Genomic DNA, 19797 nt, shown 5'->3' with positions numbered 1-19797 from the left:
TTATATTGGGTTATATGGCTGTCTGTAGCCTTCGGATGTCATCGCGATGGTTAAATAGATAATGTCTAGTCTAAAATCCGCCAAAAATGTTGATACACTATAACTTTTCCATGCATTGTTTATTGTTTCTTTTTGAATTCGGATCAAAGCGGTGAACACGATATTGTGAAAAAAAAAACAATTTTGCTATTCAAACCTCAACAGGAGATAGGTTACCCATGTGTAAAGCATATTCCGTTATTATGGGGAAGATCCGTTTTTTTTTAATGAACACTCAAACAAACTAGTTCTTATTCAGGTAAAACGATGATTTACATACTATGAATTTTTCTTCCTCAGGAATAGATTACCATACCTGTATTTGGCAAAACTTTTCCGAATTTGGGTCCTTAATGCTCTTCAACTCTGTACTTTCTTTTGCCTTTTTAACTTTTTTATTCGAGCGTCACTGATGAGTCTTTTGTGGACGAAACGTGCGTTTTGTGTACACAATTAATTTTAATCTCTGATGAGTGAATAAACACACACAAAATGCTGATCCATTATAACGAGTCCATTCATCGTAAATTGGTCCTTTTGGAGTTTTTGTAATTTGGATATACGTTTTAGTATGTTATGAATTTAATCTGAGAATTTGAGTCAAATCGATGTACATGAATTTGACAGCTAATGCAACTTTAACATAATGAGCACTGAATTGGTATTGCAGCTTCGGTTGCACAATAGCATAAAGTTTAAACAAAACTTACCAAAAATGCATAACCGGTTGGAAAATACTTTCGATTCGATTTCATTTAAAATCTTAAAATTTTAAAATGAAATGAGCTATAAAACAATTTTTGTTTCATTTCTAATTGTTAGATCAAAAGATTAGTAAGGGTCAGCATTACTCACTTTTTGTTTCTTTGAATGCTTCATATATTTATTTCGTGTTATTGCAGTGTTGTTTCAAGTCTGGCATTTGTATGTCCATGAGCTAAAGCAAAGGATCAAGCAGTTAGGAAAAAAAATATCATAACATTGAAGGTACAAATTTTTCTGCACAAGATGTGTATTTCGACAATAAATGTCTCTTCACTGAAGCTCAATGCCAAAATATTTGAAATTCAAGGATAAGATATAATGAAAGGTTTATGTTAGAGTGTTTGTCTTGTCTTAGCTGAAGTACAGATTGGTAGAAGTTAAGCCCATTCGATCCATCCAAAATATCAGTGTAATGTTTTCATAACAGTCTGTATATGTGTCATCGTACGAATGTTCAAATAACGAGAAAATAGCATTACCCATTAACTAGCTCAAATAAACATCATCATCGTTCATAGGCTTGTTCTCTTTTTCATTTGTTGAAATAGCAGTTTGTGTTTCGGTATACGGATTTTCCACCTTATTTAAATCATTTATCTGAAGTGGTTGATACGGATTTACGTATTCTGATTCACAATTAACATCCTCACTGCCCTCGTTCTCCTGTGAAGAAGCACTTTCATTGTCTGGAATTGTATGACCCCCCAGTGCTTCTGCTATAGTGTCTTTAACATCTGTTTCAGGTTGTTCGGAAATCATATGACCTGATGAATTCCGTTTTAACTTCATCTGGTCGGGGTTATTTCTCATTTGGGTATTGTGGGTAACGATATCAATGTTTGTTTCCATTTCTAAATCGATTTCTGCGTAAATGTCTCCTGGTACGGTTATCCCGGTATTTCGACGGTCACGAAAGCTTACAACGGCCACTGTTTTTTTCTTTTTCATCAGTCTTTTTCGGACAATATAATAACAAATAATGGTAAACTGAATGATACACAAACTTGACGTGAAAATTAGAAACAACCGCTCCATGTTAACTGTGTTTTCATTTCCTGTAAATTTCAGAAAAAATAAATCAGGCTGTTGTTTAAGTCTTATATTTTAATATGATTGCAACGTCAATATATTGTTGTTGAAACAATTAATAATATATGCAAGTTCTAAATTTTAGGATCTTAAAATGAATGTTACACTGTTAACTTTATTTATTTAAATTGTTCCATTGAGAAGTTATTGATATACACAGATCGTGATGATATGTTTTTTCGTTAAATAATCAAGAATTCTCAGAATATACTGCCGAAATTTACCCAAGGAACTTATTTTAGATAAACAGCAATAGCTGTCCTAGATTTAGATTTTTCAGTTTTACACGGTTTTTTGTTCCCGATTGTTACTTTTGCTTATTTTTAGACGATGAAGTTCCTTTGGTCCCATCTTAAGTTGTATATATATCCCAACTCGTTCGCTATGTCCGTGTCTGTAGCGACGTTATAGATATTAATAACGCAATCTATCACTGGTAAATTATTTTGAATAAACCTATTGTATTATAAAAGGTTATCAGATTAACACTCTAATAAGATCTTTGAATATTGTTTTTATCTGTACACACATTGATTTTGTTAGTAATACATTAAAACATATTTAAATACTATACAGCTATGAACTTTTACGGGCCTATATTCTGTCGATACTTATATTTTGGCATTGCGCAAGATCATGTTCTGCTCTGACTATTTATGAAATCTTTACACTAAATCCGTTGGATGTGTATTAATTGATATTTTAGTTTTAGATCCATGATTCATTAGTTATTATTGGCTTTGAAATAGCTTTTAGTATCTAGTATTAAAACATTTGACTTTTCTACACTTTACACAAGTATTTCCCATTCCAAACTAAAAGACAAATTGAAAGAGTTGGTCCTGCTTGGTTTCATAAAAAAGAATGGCCAACGTAGATACAAGTATCTTGTCTTAGGGAGAGATAAATCCTACTTTGTAAAAAATCACTCTGATTCAAACAACAAATTTTCTGAAACTGACATTATCAAGATACTTGATTTCTTGATTAACAACATATTTGTTACGTTTGGAGCACGAGTTTTTCAACAAACAATCGGCATTCCGCAAGAGAACAAACTGTGCCCCTCTTCTTGCCGACTTGTTCCTTTATTCATATGAGGCTGACTTCATACAGGAACTTCTTAGGAAGAAAGTAAAGAAGTTAGCAGTATCTTTTAACTTTTCTTTCTGCTACATACATGATGTTCTCTAAAAATTTGGTGTCTATGTTGAACGCACCTATCCCATCGAACTTGAGATAAAGGATACAACAGATACAGGTAAGTTCGCCTCATATCTTGACTTACATCTAGCAATTGACAATGAGGGTCGGTTGAAAACAAAACTTTATGACAAAAGAGATGATTTCAGCTTCCCAATTGTGAACTTTCCATTTTTATGTAGCAACATTCCAGCAGCGCCTGCATACGGAGTATATATCTCCCAGTTGATACGTTACTCAAGGGCTTATATGTCCTATCATGATTCCTTGATAGAGGGTTGCTGCTCATAAGGAAGCTATTAAACCGAGAGTTCCAAGTGGTGTAGTTAAAATCACCCCATCGTAAATTTTACGGACTCCATCACGAGTTGGTTGACCGTTAGGGAATATCCGTTTCACAGGTGATAGCGGATATGTTCCTAATGTCGTAACTACAATCCCGTTCCCTTTCCCGAATGAGATCATCCCCATGTTTTGGTGGGGTTCGTGTTGCTCAGTCTTTAGTTTTCTATGTTGTGTTTTGTGTACTTATGTTTGTCTGTTGGTCATTTTCTTTTTTAGCCATGGCGTTGTCAGTTTATTTTCAACTTATCAGTTTGAATGGCCCTCTGGTATCTTTCGCCTCTCTTTGTATCTTGAGTCTTTTTGTTAGTTGTTCTATTTTGATTTGTGTCAATCTGAGAGGTAAAGGCTTTTTCATCTGATTTTTATTGTTTGGGTTGTTACAACACTGCTCCAGGTAGGCGGAGGGTTGAACGCCCCGAAACATGTTTAACATCGCCACATTCTATGTGTGTCTATCCCAAGTCAGGAGCCCGTAACTCATTAGTTGTCATTTGTTGCTGTTTATTTTATTTGTTTTTCGTTTATTGTTTTCTACATAAATCAGGCTGTCAGTTTTCTCATTTGAATTGTTTTACATTTGTCATGTCTGGAACTTTTAAATATTGCTATGTGTTATGGATTTTAGTAATTATTGAAGGCCGTACGGTGACATATAGTTGTTATTTCTTAGTCATGTGGTCTTTTGTGGATAGCTGTCTCATTGGCAAGCATACCAATCAGATAAATCTTAAAAATGATATCTAACATATTTTGAAAATTAAATTTTTGTAAGACAAATATCTTTTATTCTAATATGATGTCCTTATTTCGCTTTGTACACAAAGCCTTGTTCTAATTAGCACAAAATATATTTGACACATGCTCACAAACTTACTATTTACATTCATGTTATTTTCATTTGTATCCTAATAAAATATATACGTTTTAGCTGCTTACATAAAATTTATTATGTATTGTTATTCAAACACCATGCATTTATCCTTCAATTAGTTTCTAAACTTCTTTGAACATGTAATGTACACACTTCATGCGGAGAAAACGGGAACAGCCACACATTTGGAAGGTATTTTTGTACGCTTCGACCTATAAAAAAAATACCGCGTTTTTGTCTTATTGGAATCGAAATAATTCCTTCGTGTCATGCTTTATGCTCCTTTTAACATGAGTAGGCATTATATTTGTCGATCTTTTACAATGAGCGTTAGCTAAATAAACTTTACAAGTACTAATCAAAATCAAGCATTTTAACGTGAAGTATAATATAATAATTTCTCGTTATAAAAATCCCTGATCGTAAACGTTTAAGGTATTGAACCACTAATTCGGGCAAGGTCACAAAAACATGCAAGAAAGTAGTACATATTTTAAACAAAAAAAAAAGTTCCTACGCATAGCTGTAATTTTTCAAAGTAAAACATTTGGTTCATTTTGTTATCAGATGGAAGCTTTAGGACTTGGGACCACTGTAGAACTCTTCTTGAGAGTTTCTCTTGAATAAATAACTTTATTTGAACTTAAGACAAAATAGCTATAAATGCTTGAAATTGCATAAATGGACATAGAAAACAATCGGGCTATGAATTAATGGGTTTATTTCTTAACAAAAGGTTTAAGACAATTAGACATGAGTTAACACAATTTATTGAATCCAGAGTTTCTGTTCTCTAAATTTCTTCGTGCAAATGACAAAAATGACGTCTCGACCTATCAGAAAGGTCAAAGCAGTGACTTTCCCATTGATTTGAAGTTATTGTCAACAATTCGTAGTTGTTGTACATGTACCATTTGACAATAACCAAAGCCCCTTACTTTGCATTACATTATTCCGATATTCATTTGATCTAATATAATACCAATATTGTGCCCAGTTGATGTATCTTTTTATGACAATCTGTTTAAGATATATGGTTATAAACTTGAGAGAAAATACAGAAATAGTAACGGTTGATGAATTTTTTGTTATATAAATATATAAACTTACCATCAAGACGTAGGAAAGATCTGGAAATGAAGAATTAGAAATTTTTATTATGAAATTATATGTGCCTAAAAGAATTGTGCTTCATGAGAATTAACAGACCACCTTCACTGAATGAAAATAAATTGATAGATACATTATGCAAATCGTTGGAAAAGTTGTATGTCAATATGATAATTATATGATTTTAGGCGATTTAAATTTTGATATGTCTGAAGACAGTACAAGTAAACAGTTTGCTGATATGCGTAACTTGTATGAATGTGATAAAACCAAAAAAAATGTGTTTTAATACCACAAATTTGTCAAATGGTTTTAGTGATTGGCAAATCTTGATTGGTACATTTATGAGATATAATCCATATGTCAAACCTACAAATATTTATTTACTATAGATCTTTTTTCTAATTCATCTGGAAAATATGGATGTTCATAAAGATAAAAATGTCAATAAAAAATATGATTTATTTGAGTATTCTTTGGTAAATGAAGAAAAGTCTTTTCCATGCATTAACAGCCAATTAAGTAGCACTGTTTATAGAAAACATATGTTGTTTAACAAATTTAAGGAGAGCATAACAAATTTGAATCGAGAAAATTATCGTAAACAGAGAAATGTGGTAAATAAATTAAAAAAAAAACCAAGTATATAAGAAATTATTTTATGCAAAGATACGAAGGCGGTGCGAAGTCTAAAGATTTTTGGCCTTAAATAAAACCATTTTTATTACAAAAAAAAAGATATTTTTCAGCACCACGTATAACACTGGAAAAAAAATAACGAGATCATTACTGAAACAAAAGAAGTTGCTGAGATTTTTAATATGTATTTGTTAATGTTGCAAATGACATTGGTAAGGATGATTTATTCGAAATACGTACTCATCCAATTATAAACAACATAAAAATTTACTTTAATGGTCAGACTCAAAATTTTAGTTTTACTCCAACAGATAATACCAACGTGGCAAAAATCATAAATAGTATTAGTACAAAAAGGCTACTGTCTGAGACAAAATTTCTGCAAAATTAATGAAACTTGGTCAACCTGTAATGACTAATATTGACTGAACTAATAAACATGACAATTGATTAAGATAGTTTTCCATCTAAACTAAAAATAGCTCAAGTCACAACTTCGTTTAAAAAGAACTATAGACCAGAAAGCGTTCTTCCTATGATATTTGAAGTGTTTGGAATACAACTCTAACAGCTAACAGACTTTTTTGAAAATAGTTTTCATATATTTTAATGTGCTCTTCGAAAAGGACAAGGTTGCCAAACAGTGCTATTAAAGCTCATTGAGGACTGGAAAAAGACATTGGACCACAAGAGTATGTGGCAGACATTTTAATGGATCTGTCAAAAGCATTTGATTGTCTTCCTCATGAAATTTTATTAGCTAAATTATCTGTTAACGGTGTGAGTGTGGAATGGTGAAATTTCAATGATTTGTATGTATAGAAATATTATATTTTTTACTTTCAGGATTGTACTTTGATCTGTATGAATTTACTGTTTTGATAATAAAATATTCATTGGAACATATTTATTGGATCTGCTTACTTATTTACAGAATAGAATCTTTATTTCAATATTAAAAGAATGAATCATGCTGTTTTGATTATCTTATATGCTTATTAAGGTGATGACCTGAGTTCTGGTATGTGAACACTTTAAATGTCTATTCATTGTATTGATGGTCAGTTGAGGTCACTTTGTCCATTCTCATTGGTCATTTAAATCACATGTATGTGTGTGTGGGGGGGGGGGGAAATCTCTTTATTCTTTGAAAGCATTCCTTTGATTTGTTTTCAGCATGAAGGCAGACATTTTGAGATATATATAATCATATATATGAAAGTTGTTATCCATTCGTTTAATGTGTTTGAGCTTTTGATGTTGCCATTTGATTACGGACTTTCCGTTTTGAATTTTCCCCGGAGTTCGGTATTTTTGTTATTTTACTTTTTTATATTCTGATATCCATTTGAGGCTTTATACTCAGCTACTGTTTTACTTTGTCACCATATTCTTCATTGAGGTAGTTATGATTACTAACATATATTTAATTATCATTTATTTAATAATTCTAGTGTATTTGAGATGAGTGATTAATTGACTGACGAATAATACAGCTAAATTGATTAGGTTAAAAACTGTAAAAGCATTTAAACCTATATGAGCTAATATTTAAAACTATTAGATATTAACATAAACTATCTGAATAGTATTTTCATCATTTAACTAGTAAATATTAATTAAAAGTAGGATTTCATGTACGATCTGTATATTTGTGTAATTGTGCATTTTTGGGCACGATAGTTATAATCCTTTTTTATATTCAGGTGTTACCATGTTTTGATGAGTCATGTTTGATTCCATCCCATGAAAGGATAATATTGTTTTGACTTTCGCATTCAAGTGTGAGGTAAGCATTAAGTTTGGTTTTATATGTTTTGCTATCAATGCTTATTATTTATATGCTTAAGCTTATTTCCAATTGCTTTGTTTTTGCTAAGTTATTCGGTTTGTTTCGTGTAGAATCTAGTTTTGCATGTAATTATATTTTCAAGACATTATTACATAATTGAATATATTGTAAAATCAATAAGCAATATAATTCAATTAGATTATATTAACATATTTTTGTTAAAATAATGAAATAGAGAAAAGGTTCAGAACTTGTATAATTTATTTTAATTGGAAATTCATTAAGTTCGCATTGTACTCATGCTATTATTCTTGAACCGTTGTTTATAATTTTATATTTCATTACAGGGTTTTTTTGTTACCAACTATATTTATTCATAATAAAACGAATCCTGAACCTGAGAAATGTTTATGTGTTTCTAAAAATCTTGGAAAACAACTTGACTACATGAGTACTCCGATGTTTCACTTTTAGCTGACTATTTGTCTAACCGTAGACTTTGTATAAACATTGGCTCTGTCCTAAGTAATTGGGAGAACATTAGAAATGAGGTACCTCAATGGTTAAGACTTTTGGCCTCTCTTACTCAATGTTTTTATAAATGAAATATTGTTTTCACTTTATAATTTTGCAGATGACAATACCTTGTCCTTTGTAGATTTAAATTATGATAATCTAATTAAAATCCGTGAACAGGAAGGTGGCGAACAAATGAATTGGTTTGAAATAAATAAATGCAAATAAAGAAAACCCATAGCTTAAATCCTGTTTTCAATACCAAGGATTGTATAATTTCATGTGATTTTGTTGTCAAACTTTTGGGAATAAAAATAGACTTTAATTTAATTTTCATATTTAAACATTATGTAAACAGGCATAACAACAATTAAAAGTTTTGAAAACGATTGGTAGTAAGTTATCGAAACTAAATAAATTAACTATCCTTCACATCTTTTTACTTTCAAATTTTAATTTGTGTCCAGTTTCATGGCATTTCTGGGGTGAATCAAATGTCAATAAAGTAGACAAATTCAGGAGAGCTCTGAGATTTATATACAACGATTATCTTTCATATTATGATACATTTTTGGGTTGAGTTAAGATGCCCTCCCTTAAAAATAGACATATGGGAACGGTGGCTTTAGAGACTTTTAAAATTATAAACAGCCTTATATTATTAAAGTATACCTCTATATGTGTAAATTTATTGGAAATTCCATCAATTAAAATAACTTCTTTTGAAAAAAAAATGTTTTCGATATACTGCACCCATATTATGAACTCACCGAAAACTTCAAGAATGAAACAAATTTTAATCAATTTAGAAATCTGATTTTAAATTCGAATGGGAATGCCTGCAAATGTGCCTGTTGTAGATGAAAACAATTATTCTTCATTTTTCTGACCTTTTACTGGTTTTTGTAAAACATTTACCAACAAATTTTTAATGCGTTGATTTTTTTATTATTAGAATTTATTTTCAAAAATATGACTGCCATCTTGTTTCTATTATCAACTTTGCATGAATTGTTTTTGTGTTATGTATATGTTTTATTGTTGGAAAAAAGTTCTTGTGAGCTCGTATTTTCTATGTTTTAAATAGCCGACTTTAAATAAAATTTATCTTATCTTATCTTAGTAATTTAAATTACTTTTAATGTAATTTCTGATGAGGCATGTGATATGTTTACTAAATAAAGGCAACAGTAGTATACCGGTGTTCGAAATTCATAAATCGATTGAGAAAAAACAAATCCGGGTTACAAACTAAAACTGAGGGAAACACATCAAATATAAGAGGAGAACTACGACACAACAGAAACACAACATTAAAATGTAACACACACAGAAACGAACTATAATACAACAATGGCCATTTTCCTGACTTGGTACAGGACATTTTAAGAAAAAAATGGTGGGTTGAACCTGGTTTTGTGGCTAGCCAAACCTTCCGTTTTTATGGCAATGTCATAAATGATATTTAAAATCACTGGTATAACACTATTTTTGTAGTATTCCAACGTTCTAATAAATATTTTGCTGAAACGTTTTCTAATTAATGTTTTCAAAATTTGATAAAGATAGTGACTATATACGAAATAAAAACGAACATCCGCTTAAAGTTTTCAGAAAGCGGGAAATGTTATATTCACAGCAACCGCACAAGTCGATATGTTAACTAAGATATATTTGTTGTACTGTTGGGTCCCTGATTTATTGTATGTGAACCTATATATTTTCATAGTAACAGTGCTGGGAACATCAAATTGAGTCTTGAGCATTATTTTATATGGTTCACAGATTGTAACTTACTCTTGAACATTATTTATTATGGATATATTAGTTTAAGCGATTCTGGCTTTTCCTTTTTCGACATCTATTAAAGAACTAGGATACTTTTATTTGTTCGAGTTAATCTACAGTTAATTCAAACTTTTCTCGCCGATTAATGTTTTACACACATACCCAGTGATCACTGATCTTATTTTGCAGATTTAGATCATTCTGATACAATTTGATATGATTTTATCAAAATTTATATCGAATGACCAAACTGAAAAAATGTATTTGTAAGGTAAAAGATAAGCAGATAAAATTTTAGTTTTGGTTAAGAATGTTCCTCTCATCAATATTTTGGATTAATAACCAAAATATTTCAAACTGCAGTTTTTAAATGGCACCAGTGTGCAATTAATTCAGTGGAATTTGGTCATGAAACGTTTTCACGTTTCTTGGTTAATTTTGAGTGCCAATTCATACTAGGGATCTTGTCAATTAATGACACCATGGTTGGTTAAAACACAAAATACTTTTTTGAAGTATATACATTGCTTTTCCAGCCTTGATATATCTTTTTATGTTCTAAAGTCAGTATATCATCGGGAAAATTGTATACGCCATAATTATTTGTGAACAATTAGAAAATAGGGCAAATTTCTCTTATTGAAACACATTTTTAAATTTTATGTCCCCTTTGATTTTGCATATGTTTTATTATATGTATTTCTAGAAATTCCTTTAAATAATTTTTAGCAAATACGATTTCATTAATTAAATCAATATTCAGGACTAATGGGTGTGGTTGGTTCACATTCAACATATTACAATATTCAGACAGTCTAGCGGATTGTTGTGTATAAGGTGATCACTACACATGTATCATTAACAGTGGTTACAGAAAATGCATTCATATAAGGGGCATAAAAAAGAACAAAGAAAGATTATCAGAGTTATGCTGGTAATTTTGTGGCTAAAAATGTATATTTTTAAAGATTGAATTGACTCTCTTTATTTTAATTTTGCTCTCCCTCTATTTCTGGTATGAGGCCAATAGGAGGGTTTCGAGACAGTTGCTATTGTAAAAGTATAACCACGTGACATGTTTTTATGCATCTGTCTAGTTTTTCTCACAGGTAAATTAAGCAAATGGAATTATTTGATAGATTTCAATGTACAATATTCAACAACACTTTTCTATTTCTACTCCCACACCTTGGTGAAAACCTATAGTAAATTACCGTAAACCCTTAATGTAACTCCCCACATTGCATAGATTTCTGAAACACCCACCAATCTTGGAACTAAACTCAGTCCATCACTTTTGCAAGATCGTGTTCTGCAATCTATAGTTATTACCCGATCACTTTATATAACACTTACTGCGTTGTTGTAAAATTTTCTTTCTGTATGCAATGAATTTCTGTAGGATAGAGAAACTCGAGCTCTAAAATTAAAATAATTGTTCAAGTTGTAATTAGAATTTTTCTGCAAGAACAAAAAATGATATTGAAATCTACCTACTGTTTATTTGCACCAAAATAATAAGACGACTATTCAAAAGAATTCGTGTCCTTAATAGTAAATTGGTGATAATTTTTCAAGTTTTCCCTACTAACTATGATTTAGTGTTCCTGTCTATTATCTTGACAATTATAATCGACACCAATCGTAAATAGGAGGGGGGCTTGAAAGATTTTGTAAAAAATTATCTCAATTTTTACATAAATAACAATATTGCATATCAAGCATATTGTAATTGTGATAATGATTTTAAATTACAATAAAAAGGAAGCCAATTTAGAGTCCCCAAAAAAATATTTTGAATTAGAGATTAGGAATTTTTAAAAAATCGTGAGCTCGGATTTTAGTCGTTATCCCAAATTGTGTCTAATTCGTTCCAACGAATTATGAGTCATCGTTAAATTCGTGACTACAAATCTGAGTAATTAATTATCACACAATTTTTGTAATTTGTAATCACGGATTAAATTAACAGAGATTAATCATTCGTGATCACGGATTAAATGCGTTACCACGGTTTCTAAATAATTTAGATAACGAAATTTTCCTCGGATTCGTACTCACGATTAAAATATGTGATCACTTTTTTTAAGTTCGTGATCTCGAATTGAATTTATATATTTTTGGGGTCATAAATGTGTTCTCGTACAATATTTATTTTCAGACTTTAAGCATGTCTTCATTGTGGTAACGCTATATGTACTATGATATAAAAACGTTATCTTTTTGACAGATAGCTTTTTTATTACACATAGTGCTACCTCATTGCAAGAAAATGGTGTACATATGCCAGTGTCTGTATTATCGGGTTATACCATTAATTGCTAAATATGAAAGACATGTCACTGCTACATATTTTACATTTGACAGCAAGGTTTTGTTCACAGTATATCACAATACCAATCTTAACAAATGCTATTATCTGATTAAACCTGTGCTTCGTATTATTCTGGTATATTTGCAGATGCAAATTATGTTTTTCTCAAACCAGCAGCATGTAGTTCAATGTTTGTCTTTATTTATTTATTTCTTATGGTATTCGCCTGTATCAGTTGATTCCTGGAAATGTTTCTCTTTGGGAGGTTTTTATTTCCCGTCTTAGTATGTTGTCTTTCCTCATAGCTGAAGGCTGGGACTTGGTGGCCGAGTGGTCAAAGTTGTCGAACTACTGTATTCCTAGCCTGTTAACACTGAGCCTGTGAGTTCGAATTCCTCACGTGGCAGATACTCTCGACTCCAATCTTAATTGACTAGCTAGAATTGTATGTTTTCCTACCGAAGGTCGGAGGTTCTCACTGGGCACTTCGGCTTCCTCCACCAATAACAACTGACTTCCACGAAATAGCAAAATAGTCCTGAAAGTGGCGTTAAACACTAACCAACCAATCAATCAATCATAGCTGAAGCCTGTGTAGTAAATGTGCACTCTCTAGTCTTATGAAGATAGTTGTTTGATTAACAATCCTATCGCCTCTTTATGGTTAATATGCATATGTCTAGTACAATTGGTGTAATAAAGTTATAACTGTAGAGCGATTCTAACTGGGGTCTAACACAGGTTCCCCGAAATGGTTTAGGAATGGCACCTGTCGTGTTGCTCATGACAAGTAAATATCCGATGAAAAGTCGTATTCGCATTCGGCACACCTCGGCCGATCAACAGTTTAACATGTAGGGTAGCGGGAAATGCCGATGTTTGTCGTATACGGTTTTTTTCATTAACAAGGAGAAGAGAATGGGATTTTGACTACCATTATATTGGCGTCCTTCATAATTCAGACCTTGTGCTTCAAAAGCTTCCTTGCAAGTAGCATCCGTCTATGAAGGAAAATCATGGTAGGAAACACTAGCTCGTGTTTACTCGGAAGCATTTTCCATATATTTAGGCGTTGGTGGAATGTAGGTTCATAAAAATAAAAAGTTCACAATAGGAAATCAAGTCAAGTTAGTACGTTTAGCAAAGTTGTACAATCTGTTTACCTAATGATCTTCAAGAAAAAATGTATTATAATATTCAAGATAGATTTAGTCGACCCATCAACTCAGCAGATTTAAAATATTTACAGAAAGAAAAAAAGCTTACTGTAATTGAAAGCATTACACATGGACGTCAGTGTGCAGTAGTTGTCGTTCGCTTTAAAACATGCACTCATTGAATATTTCGGAACATAATTGTCTGTAAAATCACAATAGCAAGTTCTGTCTTCTATCGCACTTCCATGGTTACACACTTTCATTCCTTTCATATTACAACTGCTCCTTTTAAATTTGCAATGCTCTGGACCATATTCTCTGTATTTGTTGGATGGATAAATAAATGGCATGAAGTAGTCAGACTCGCATTCAATTTCCTGTAATTTGTATTTTGTTACATTAAATATTGGCATGTATCCTAAAATTTAGAAAAAAAATATATAAATAGAGTAATATAGCTGGATCATCAAGATGTTGGACTAAACATTTTTCTAAAGTGTTGACCACTATTCTTTCCACAGTAAAAGATGGCATTCAAAAATATTGTGATGAAATATTTTCAACCAGTGGTGTCAATCAGATGTGGATTCTCCAAAATTCTAAAGATCTACTGCTAAATCTCAGATCACAATCACTGCAATTTTGTAGTAACATTAAGACCTTTGATTTTTCTACGCTTTACATTACTATTCTCCATGCTCAATTGAAAGATCGACTTCACCATCTCATTAAACAGAGCTTTTTCTATAAAAATTGGAATTGTAGATATAAATTTCTAGTTTTGGGTCATAATAATTCTTATTCTGTGAAGAACCACACTGATTCTATCAGAAAATATAGTGAAGATGGTATTATCAAAATGCTGGTCTTTTCAATCGACAATATCTTTGTTGAGTTTGGAGGATTGATATTTCAACAAACAGTCGGTATTCCAATGGGTACTAATTGTGCACCCCTTCTGGTCGACTTGTTTTTGTACTCGTATGAAGCAGAATTCATTCAAAACCCTCTCAAAGACAAAGAGAAAAAGAACCTTGCAAAGTTCTTTAATTTTACTTTCATATACATGTATATTGATGATGTCCTATCACTGAATTACCCATATTTCAGTCAGTACTTGCATCTCATATATCCCAGTTAATATCCTTAAATTAAGGATACTACTGATACAAGAATGACTGTTTCATACCTTGATCTTTTCCTCAATATTGACAAAGATGGACGACTTCACACTAAAATCTGACAAACGGGATGATTTCAACACCCCAATTATCAATTTCCCCTTTCTCTGCAGTAACATACCTTCTGCTCCGTCGTATGGTGTTTACATATCTCAATTGATACGTTGTGCTCATGCATGTTCTAACTATACTGACTTCATATACAGGAGTGTGCTCCTTACGCAGAAACTGCTCCAATAGAGTTATGAGGAGGAAAGATTAAAAATGACACTCCGTAAATTTTATGGACACCATCACGAATTGGTTGATCTATACGATGTGTCTGTGTCTAAACTAACTAATGACATTTTTACTACGTCTCAGATTGTAGTTTAACATCTATGTGGTCTGTCTGCTAAGTACCGAATGTGACCTATTCCCGAATATGACTGTTATACCGAGAGTGAATTTGCATTGCAATACGACGTGTCTCGGTATTTTGTACATCCAACATTCAATATATTTATTTTTGATGTTTTTGTTATGGTTTCTGTTGAATAATGTGTTAAGTCGTATCGTTTGTTTTCCAAATAATTATAGAATTGCCTTTCAATACCAGCATTGTCATATTCCCGAATATGACTGTTATACTGAATATGAATTTGAATTGCTGTGCGGCGTGTCTCGGTGTTTTGTTCATCAAACATTAATGGATTTATTTTGATGTTCCAATTATGGTTTCGGTTGAACAATCTGTTATGTCTTATCGTTTGTAGTCCAAATAATTATAAAATTGCCTTTCCATACCATCATTGGCATGTACATTGTTTGAACGAATATTGAGAAAATAATTTTATAATGCTCGAGATTGCATGTTTGTTACGTAAGCGCGTCATCGTTTTTGATCTCTTATGGTGTTTTTCTTTGATGAAATATGTTCATTGTTGTTCTGTGGTTTGCATGTTGTGTCGACTATTATATTATTTGGCTGTGCGTTTTTCTGTTATGAATGTTCTTGCGTGTGTTTGTGCTGTATTTCTGTCACGTAGTGTTTTAGCGATATTTGTTTAACATTGTCATAAAGCGGGAGGATTGGTAATACGTGAAACCAGGTTCAACTCCCATTTTTCTTAAAATGTCCTGTACCAAGTCAGGAATATGGCAGTTGTTATCAAAAAGTTCGTTTCTATGTGTGTTGGCGTTTGTTTGTGTTGCACTTTGGTTCATTTGTTTTCCTTTTATAGTTGATGTGTTTCCGTCGGTTTGGTTTGTAACCCGGATTTGTTTTCTCTCAATCGATTTATGACTTTTGAACACCTGTATACTACTGTTGCCTTTATTTGTCATTCTCAATTTCCAAACATAAGAATTATTCAGATTTTTGTAAATATTGCATTCGTGTATATGTTATTTTTATTATACGCTAGATATTCGCCTGATTTAAAATAGGACCAAAAATGATAGACAAAATGGACGTTCAATTCACCTTATCACGTGTTGGTTCCCCCTTGCTTTGTTATTAACACAATGGCGATAGTCCTTGTATATAAGGATAAAGATTGAACATTTGTAAGTTATATCGTATTGCAACTCTTTTCTTATAAAAATATAACAGTGAGTTTCCAATTGCAAAACACTGGCTGCAATTTTCAGTACCTGCTGCAGACTTAAAGGGGATATGCATCACCCTCTACACCCATAATAAACCATTAATTGGATTTCAGTACACTTGTAGGGTTTCTTTATTAAACATTTCCACTATTATTTCATTACAATTTGCAGGAAATTTTTGTAGTGTTTCTCAACATGCTCAAAGATAACAAAACCCATAGATTTCCTAATTACATATTTAGGTAATGATCTCTAATCTGCACTCTCCTTAAACCAGCGAATGCGGTACAGAGATACTCTAAACATAATTCGGTAAAAATACCACTTGATCACTTCCTGGAAAATCACCTGGCCAACTCGGTCGAAACTTAGCAGGAATAAACTTGAAATATCAATTTTGTTTTCTATACTTTTACTCCAGTTGGGCAATGAAAACACGACCGTTTTCTCTCGAGGTGAGTACGCTACACCAAGACAACTGAGAAAATGATAATATAAGAGATTTCCTTAAGCCAAAAATCTTCCTTCCAATGATGGAAATAAAATGCACCTCCTTGTCAAAATTTGTTAACTTCTTTTAAATCTATGTACACCAACCATTTGAGATGAAAGATTACCGTTCTAGATTGTACTTTGTAAATACAGCTGTTTCACAAGCCACGCCTCTTTTGGGGAGATATTTAATATTCATAGATATTTTGTTTTGATTACGTACGTGTTCCCAGAAAACGATCTCTATGTTTCATCTCATAGTGAAATATCTACGATATGTTATCAGTATGAAAACACATGGCAGCGTTGAAAAATGAATTCTGGAGAAGACCCAAACTAAAGGTAGGGGTAGAACAGAATTTTCCGTTCTATGATATGATTTCTTACGAAACTTCATAGTAAAAGTGGCACAGCTATAGCCACAAAGGGAGTTCCTATGGGAAATTGCATTGTCCATATTTACAGAAGTGCAACCGCTAGTGCATTCTTGGTCATACTACGTAAAATGACATATTTTTTCTTTTCTTATTCTTTCAATCTGTAAAGGCGAACAAATGTTTGCCTCTAGCTTCATTTGCATATTACATTTATATTCCAAATCCTTATATACCTATGTGGAGTTATTTTCTTTCAGAACGTCATGTCTTTCTTTTGAAGAATCAACCCGGACGATACCAAGTTTCAATGAAATTTGCCTCAAGGCAGAAAATAATGACCTGTGTAAGGTCATTATTTTCCTTGATTAAAATGCAAACTATAATTTACTTTAACATTTAATTCGTTTGATAGTATCGCGTGCTATGGATAAAGACATAAACAATCCTGTCATTTGTTTTAGACTGAATTATAGAAAAAAGTCGTGAACGCACATTTTAACGTCTGAAACAAATAATGTGAAATCAAACATTGACCTATGGATATTTTTTTTTCGTGTTATATGTACATGTATCAGTATTTCGTGCTCTATTCGTGTCACCTCTGAATTTATTACATCTATAGGTACCTATATCTTTTACTCTATCAAATGATCAAATGGCCACGTGCTTTATGATAGGGTTTTTGTTTTTTTTTTTGGGGGGGGGGGGGGTATAATATTTAATTCTGACTACGTTCTCTGTTTAAAAAAATTTCATTCAAAAGTGAAAACAATAATTCTGAACTGCTCGTTAAAAACTGTTGAAAAATAATCTGCTTTTCCGCGATGAAAATGTCACGAAAAAAATAGAAAAAAACATAGCATCCCCCGTTCTTAAAAAAAGTTGAAAATAAATTACTTACAAAGTGACTTGTATTTTTCATACACCGTAACAATTCATTTGTGTCTTGCTTCATGCATTTGGTGATATTTCTTTTGTAACTGGATAAAGATTGCTAAAGCTTTTTATATATATATTAAAAAGTGAGTTTTATTTCACGTTTCTAATGAGCCGTAGCGCGTATTAAAACCAGTGCGGATCAGAAAAGAATATCCCACTTTAGTGTGGTTAATAAAATATGATGGAAATCTTGCAAATCTTTGCAGAAAATAATATTTTTTTACGGTCGGTCTTTCATTTGATCAATCCTGACACCCCTCGGTGTGTTATACAACAAGAAAGACCTTAAAATATGCATTATCTATAACAGAGCACACGCCTTGTAAACACATTCTTGAAATAACATTTAGCAGTATAAATGTAAGGAGATGTGGTATGATTGTCAATGAGACAACTATCCACACGAGTTAAAATGAAGTAAAATCTAGGTACCCTCTAGACCGCAGTTGTTGAAATAAATAAAAAAAACTTGTACATCGAAACGTACAATGTATAAACAGTCAGATTGCAGTCTTAGGTTCAGTACATCACTTACCTTTGCTAATGTTTTGTGCTGACATACAACATTCTATAAGAGAATCACGGGGAAAATTTTCTGTTATCAAACAGTGATACCGATCGCTGAAAGTACACTCTGCTAGTGAATGTATGTACCAGTCATAAGCATTTCTTGGGCATCTAGGTACACGTTTTAGATGAGAACACCCTTCACATGTTATTGTAGAAAACATACAATAGGACCTAAAAATCAATAAACGAAATCATGGCACATATTTAGATTTTAACAGAATTGCATAGTTATCATAGACACTATTGTTCCTGTTACGCGTTTAGATAATTTTCTAAGTACGCATGATAATTGATTGATTGATAAAATGGTGTTTAATGCATTTTTCAACACTTTGGGCTATTTTGTGACGGTCAGATTATATTTGTGAAGGAAGTCGGAGTACAAGGAGAGAACCATCGACCCTTGTCAGCAATTGACAATCTTTATCAATTAAGATTGAAGTCGAGCGCACTCACATCATAATCAAAACTGACTGTAACTATCAAAAGATATAAGCAATTTTAGATAAACATTTTGATCCTTTACCTATTACAGAAAATTGAAAAAAAATGCTTTTATCTCTTTAATTTTCTGAAATATAACTAAATGAGTTCTTTCAAAATAGATGAAAATTTGTATAGAAAGCACAAATATATTATTGGAAAAACAACGTTCTTTAATATGTCTTACTATCATCAAAATTCTAATTACAAATGCATAGATTTTTCATACAAATTGATCTGTTGTTGATACATATAATTTCCGATTGACTGATATAAAAAAAGCATAGGGTCACCGACTTCTTTTTTTTTTTTTGCGTATAAACCAATCTACTAGTTAGTAGTGAATATGGTCATAACTCGACAATTTATGGCTTACACGATGACGTAAAGCTTATTCCGACTATATGTGGTATTTGTTTTAACTAGAATATAAAAATAAGAAGATGTGGTATGATTGCCGATGAGACAACTCTCCACCAAAGACCAGATGACATAGAAGTTAACAACTATACGTCACCGTACAGCCTTCGATAATGA

The 19797-nt window shown here is 31.9% G+C and overlaps 1 protein-coding gene across 1 annotated transcript; it reads right to left on the bottom strand.

Annotated features, from left to right (window-relative positions):
* Positions 1–274: 274 nt before the first annotated feature.
* Positions 275–18925, bottom strand: LOC127702408 (uncharacterized). The gene is made up of 5 exons (XM_052206612.1): positions 18743–18925; positions 13738–14046; positions 11514–11577; positions 5423–5442; positions 275–1859 (listed from the first exon to the last, which is right to left on the bottom strand). The coding sequence occupies exons 1-5, from the start codon at positions 18765–18767 to the stop codon at positions 1291–1293; spliced, it is 987 nt and encodes a 328-aa protein (XP_052062572.1). The 5' UTR covers positions 18768–18925; the 3' UTR covers positions 275–1290.
* Between the last annotated feature and the right edge of the window lie 872 nt (positions 18926–19797).

This window comes from Mytilus californianus, unplaced genomic scaffold (genome assembly GCF_021869535.1).
Source record: "Mytilus californianus isolate M0D057914Y unplaced genomic scaffold, xbMytCali1.0.p SCAF_5, whole genome shotgun sequence".
Taxonomy (NCBI): domain Eukaryota; kingdom Metazoa; phylum Mollusca; class Bivalvia; order Mytilida; family Mytilidae; genus Mytilus; species Mytilus californianus.
The sequence above is the reverse complement of the archived record's forward strand: the minus strand, read 5'-3'. Positions and strand labels throughout refer to the sequence as shown.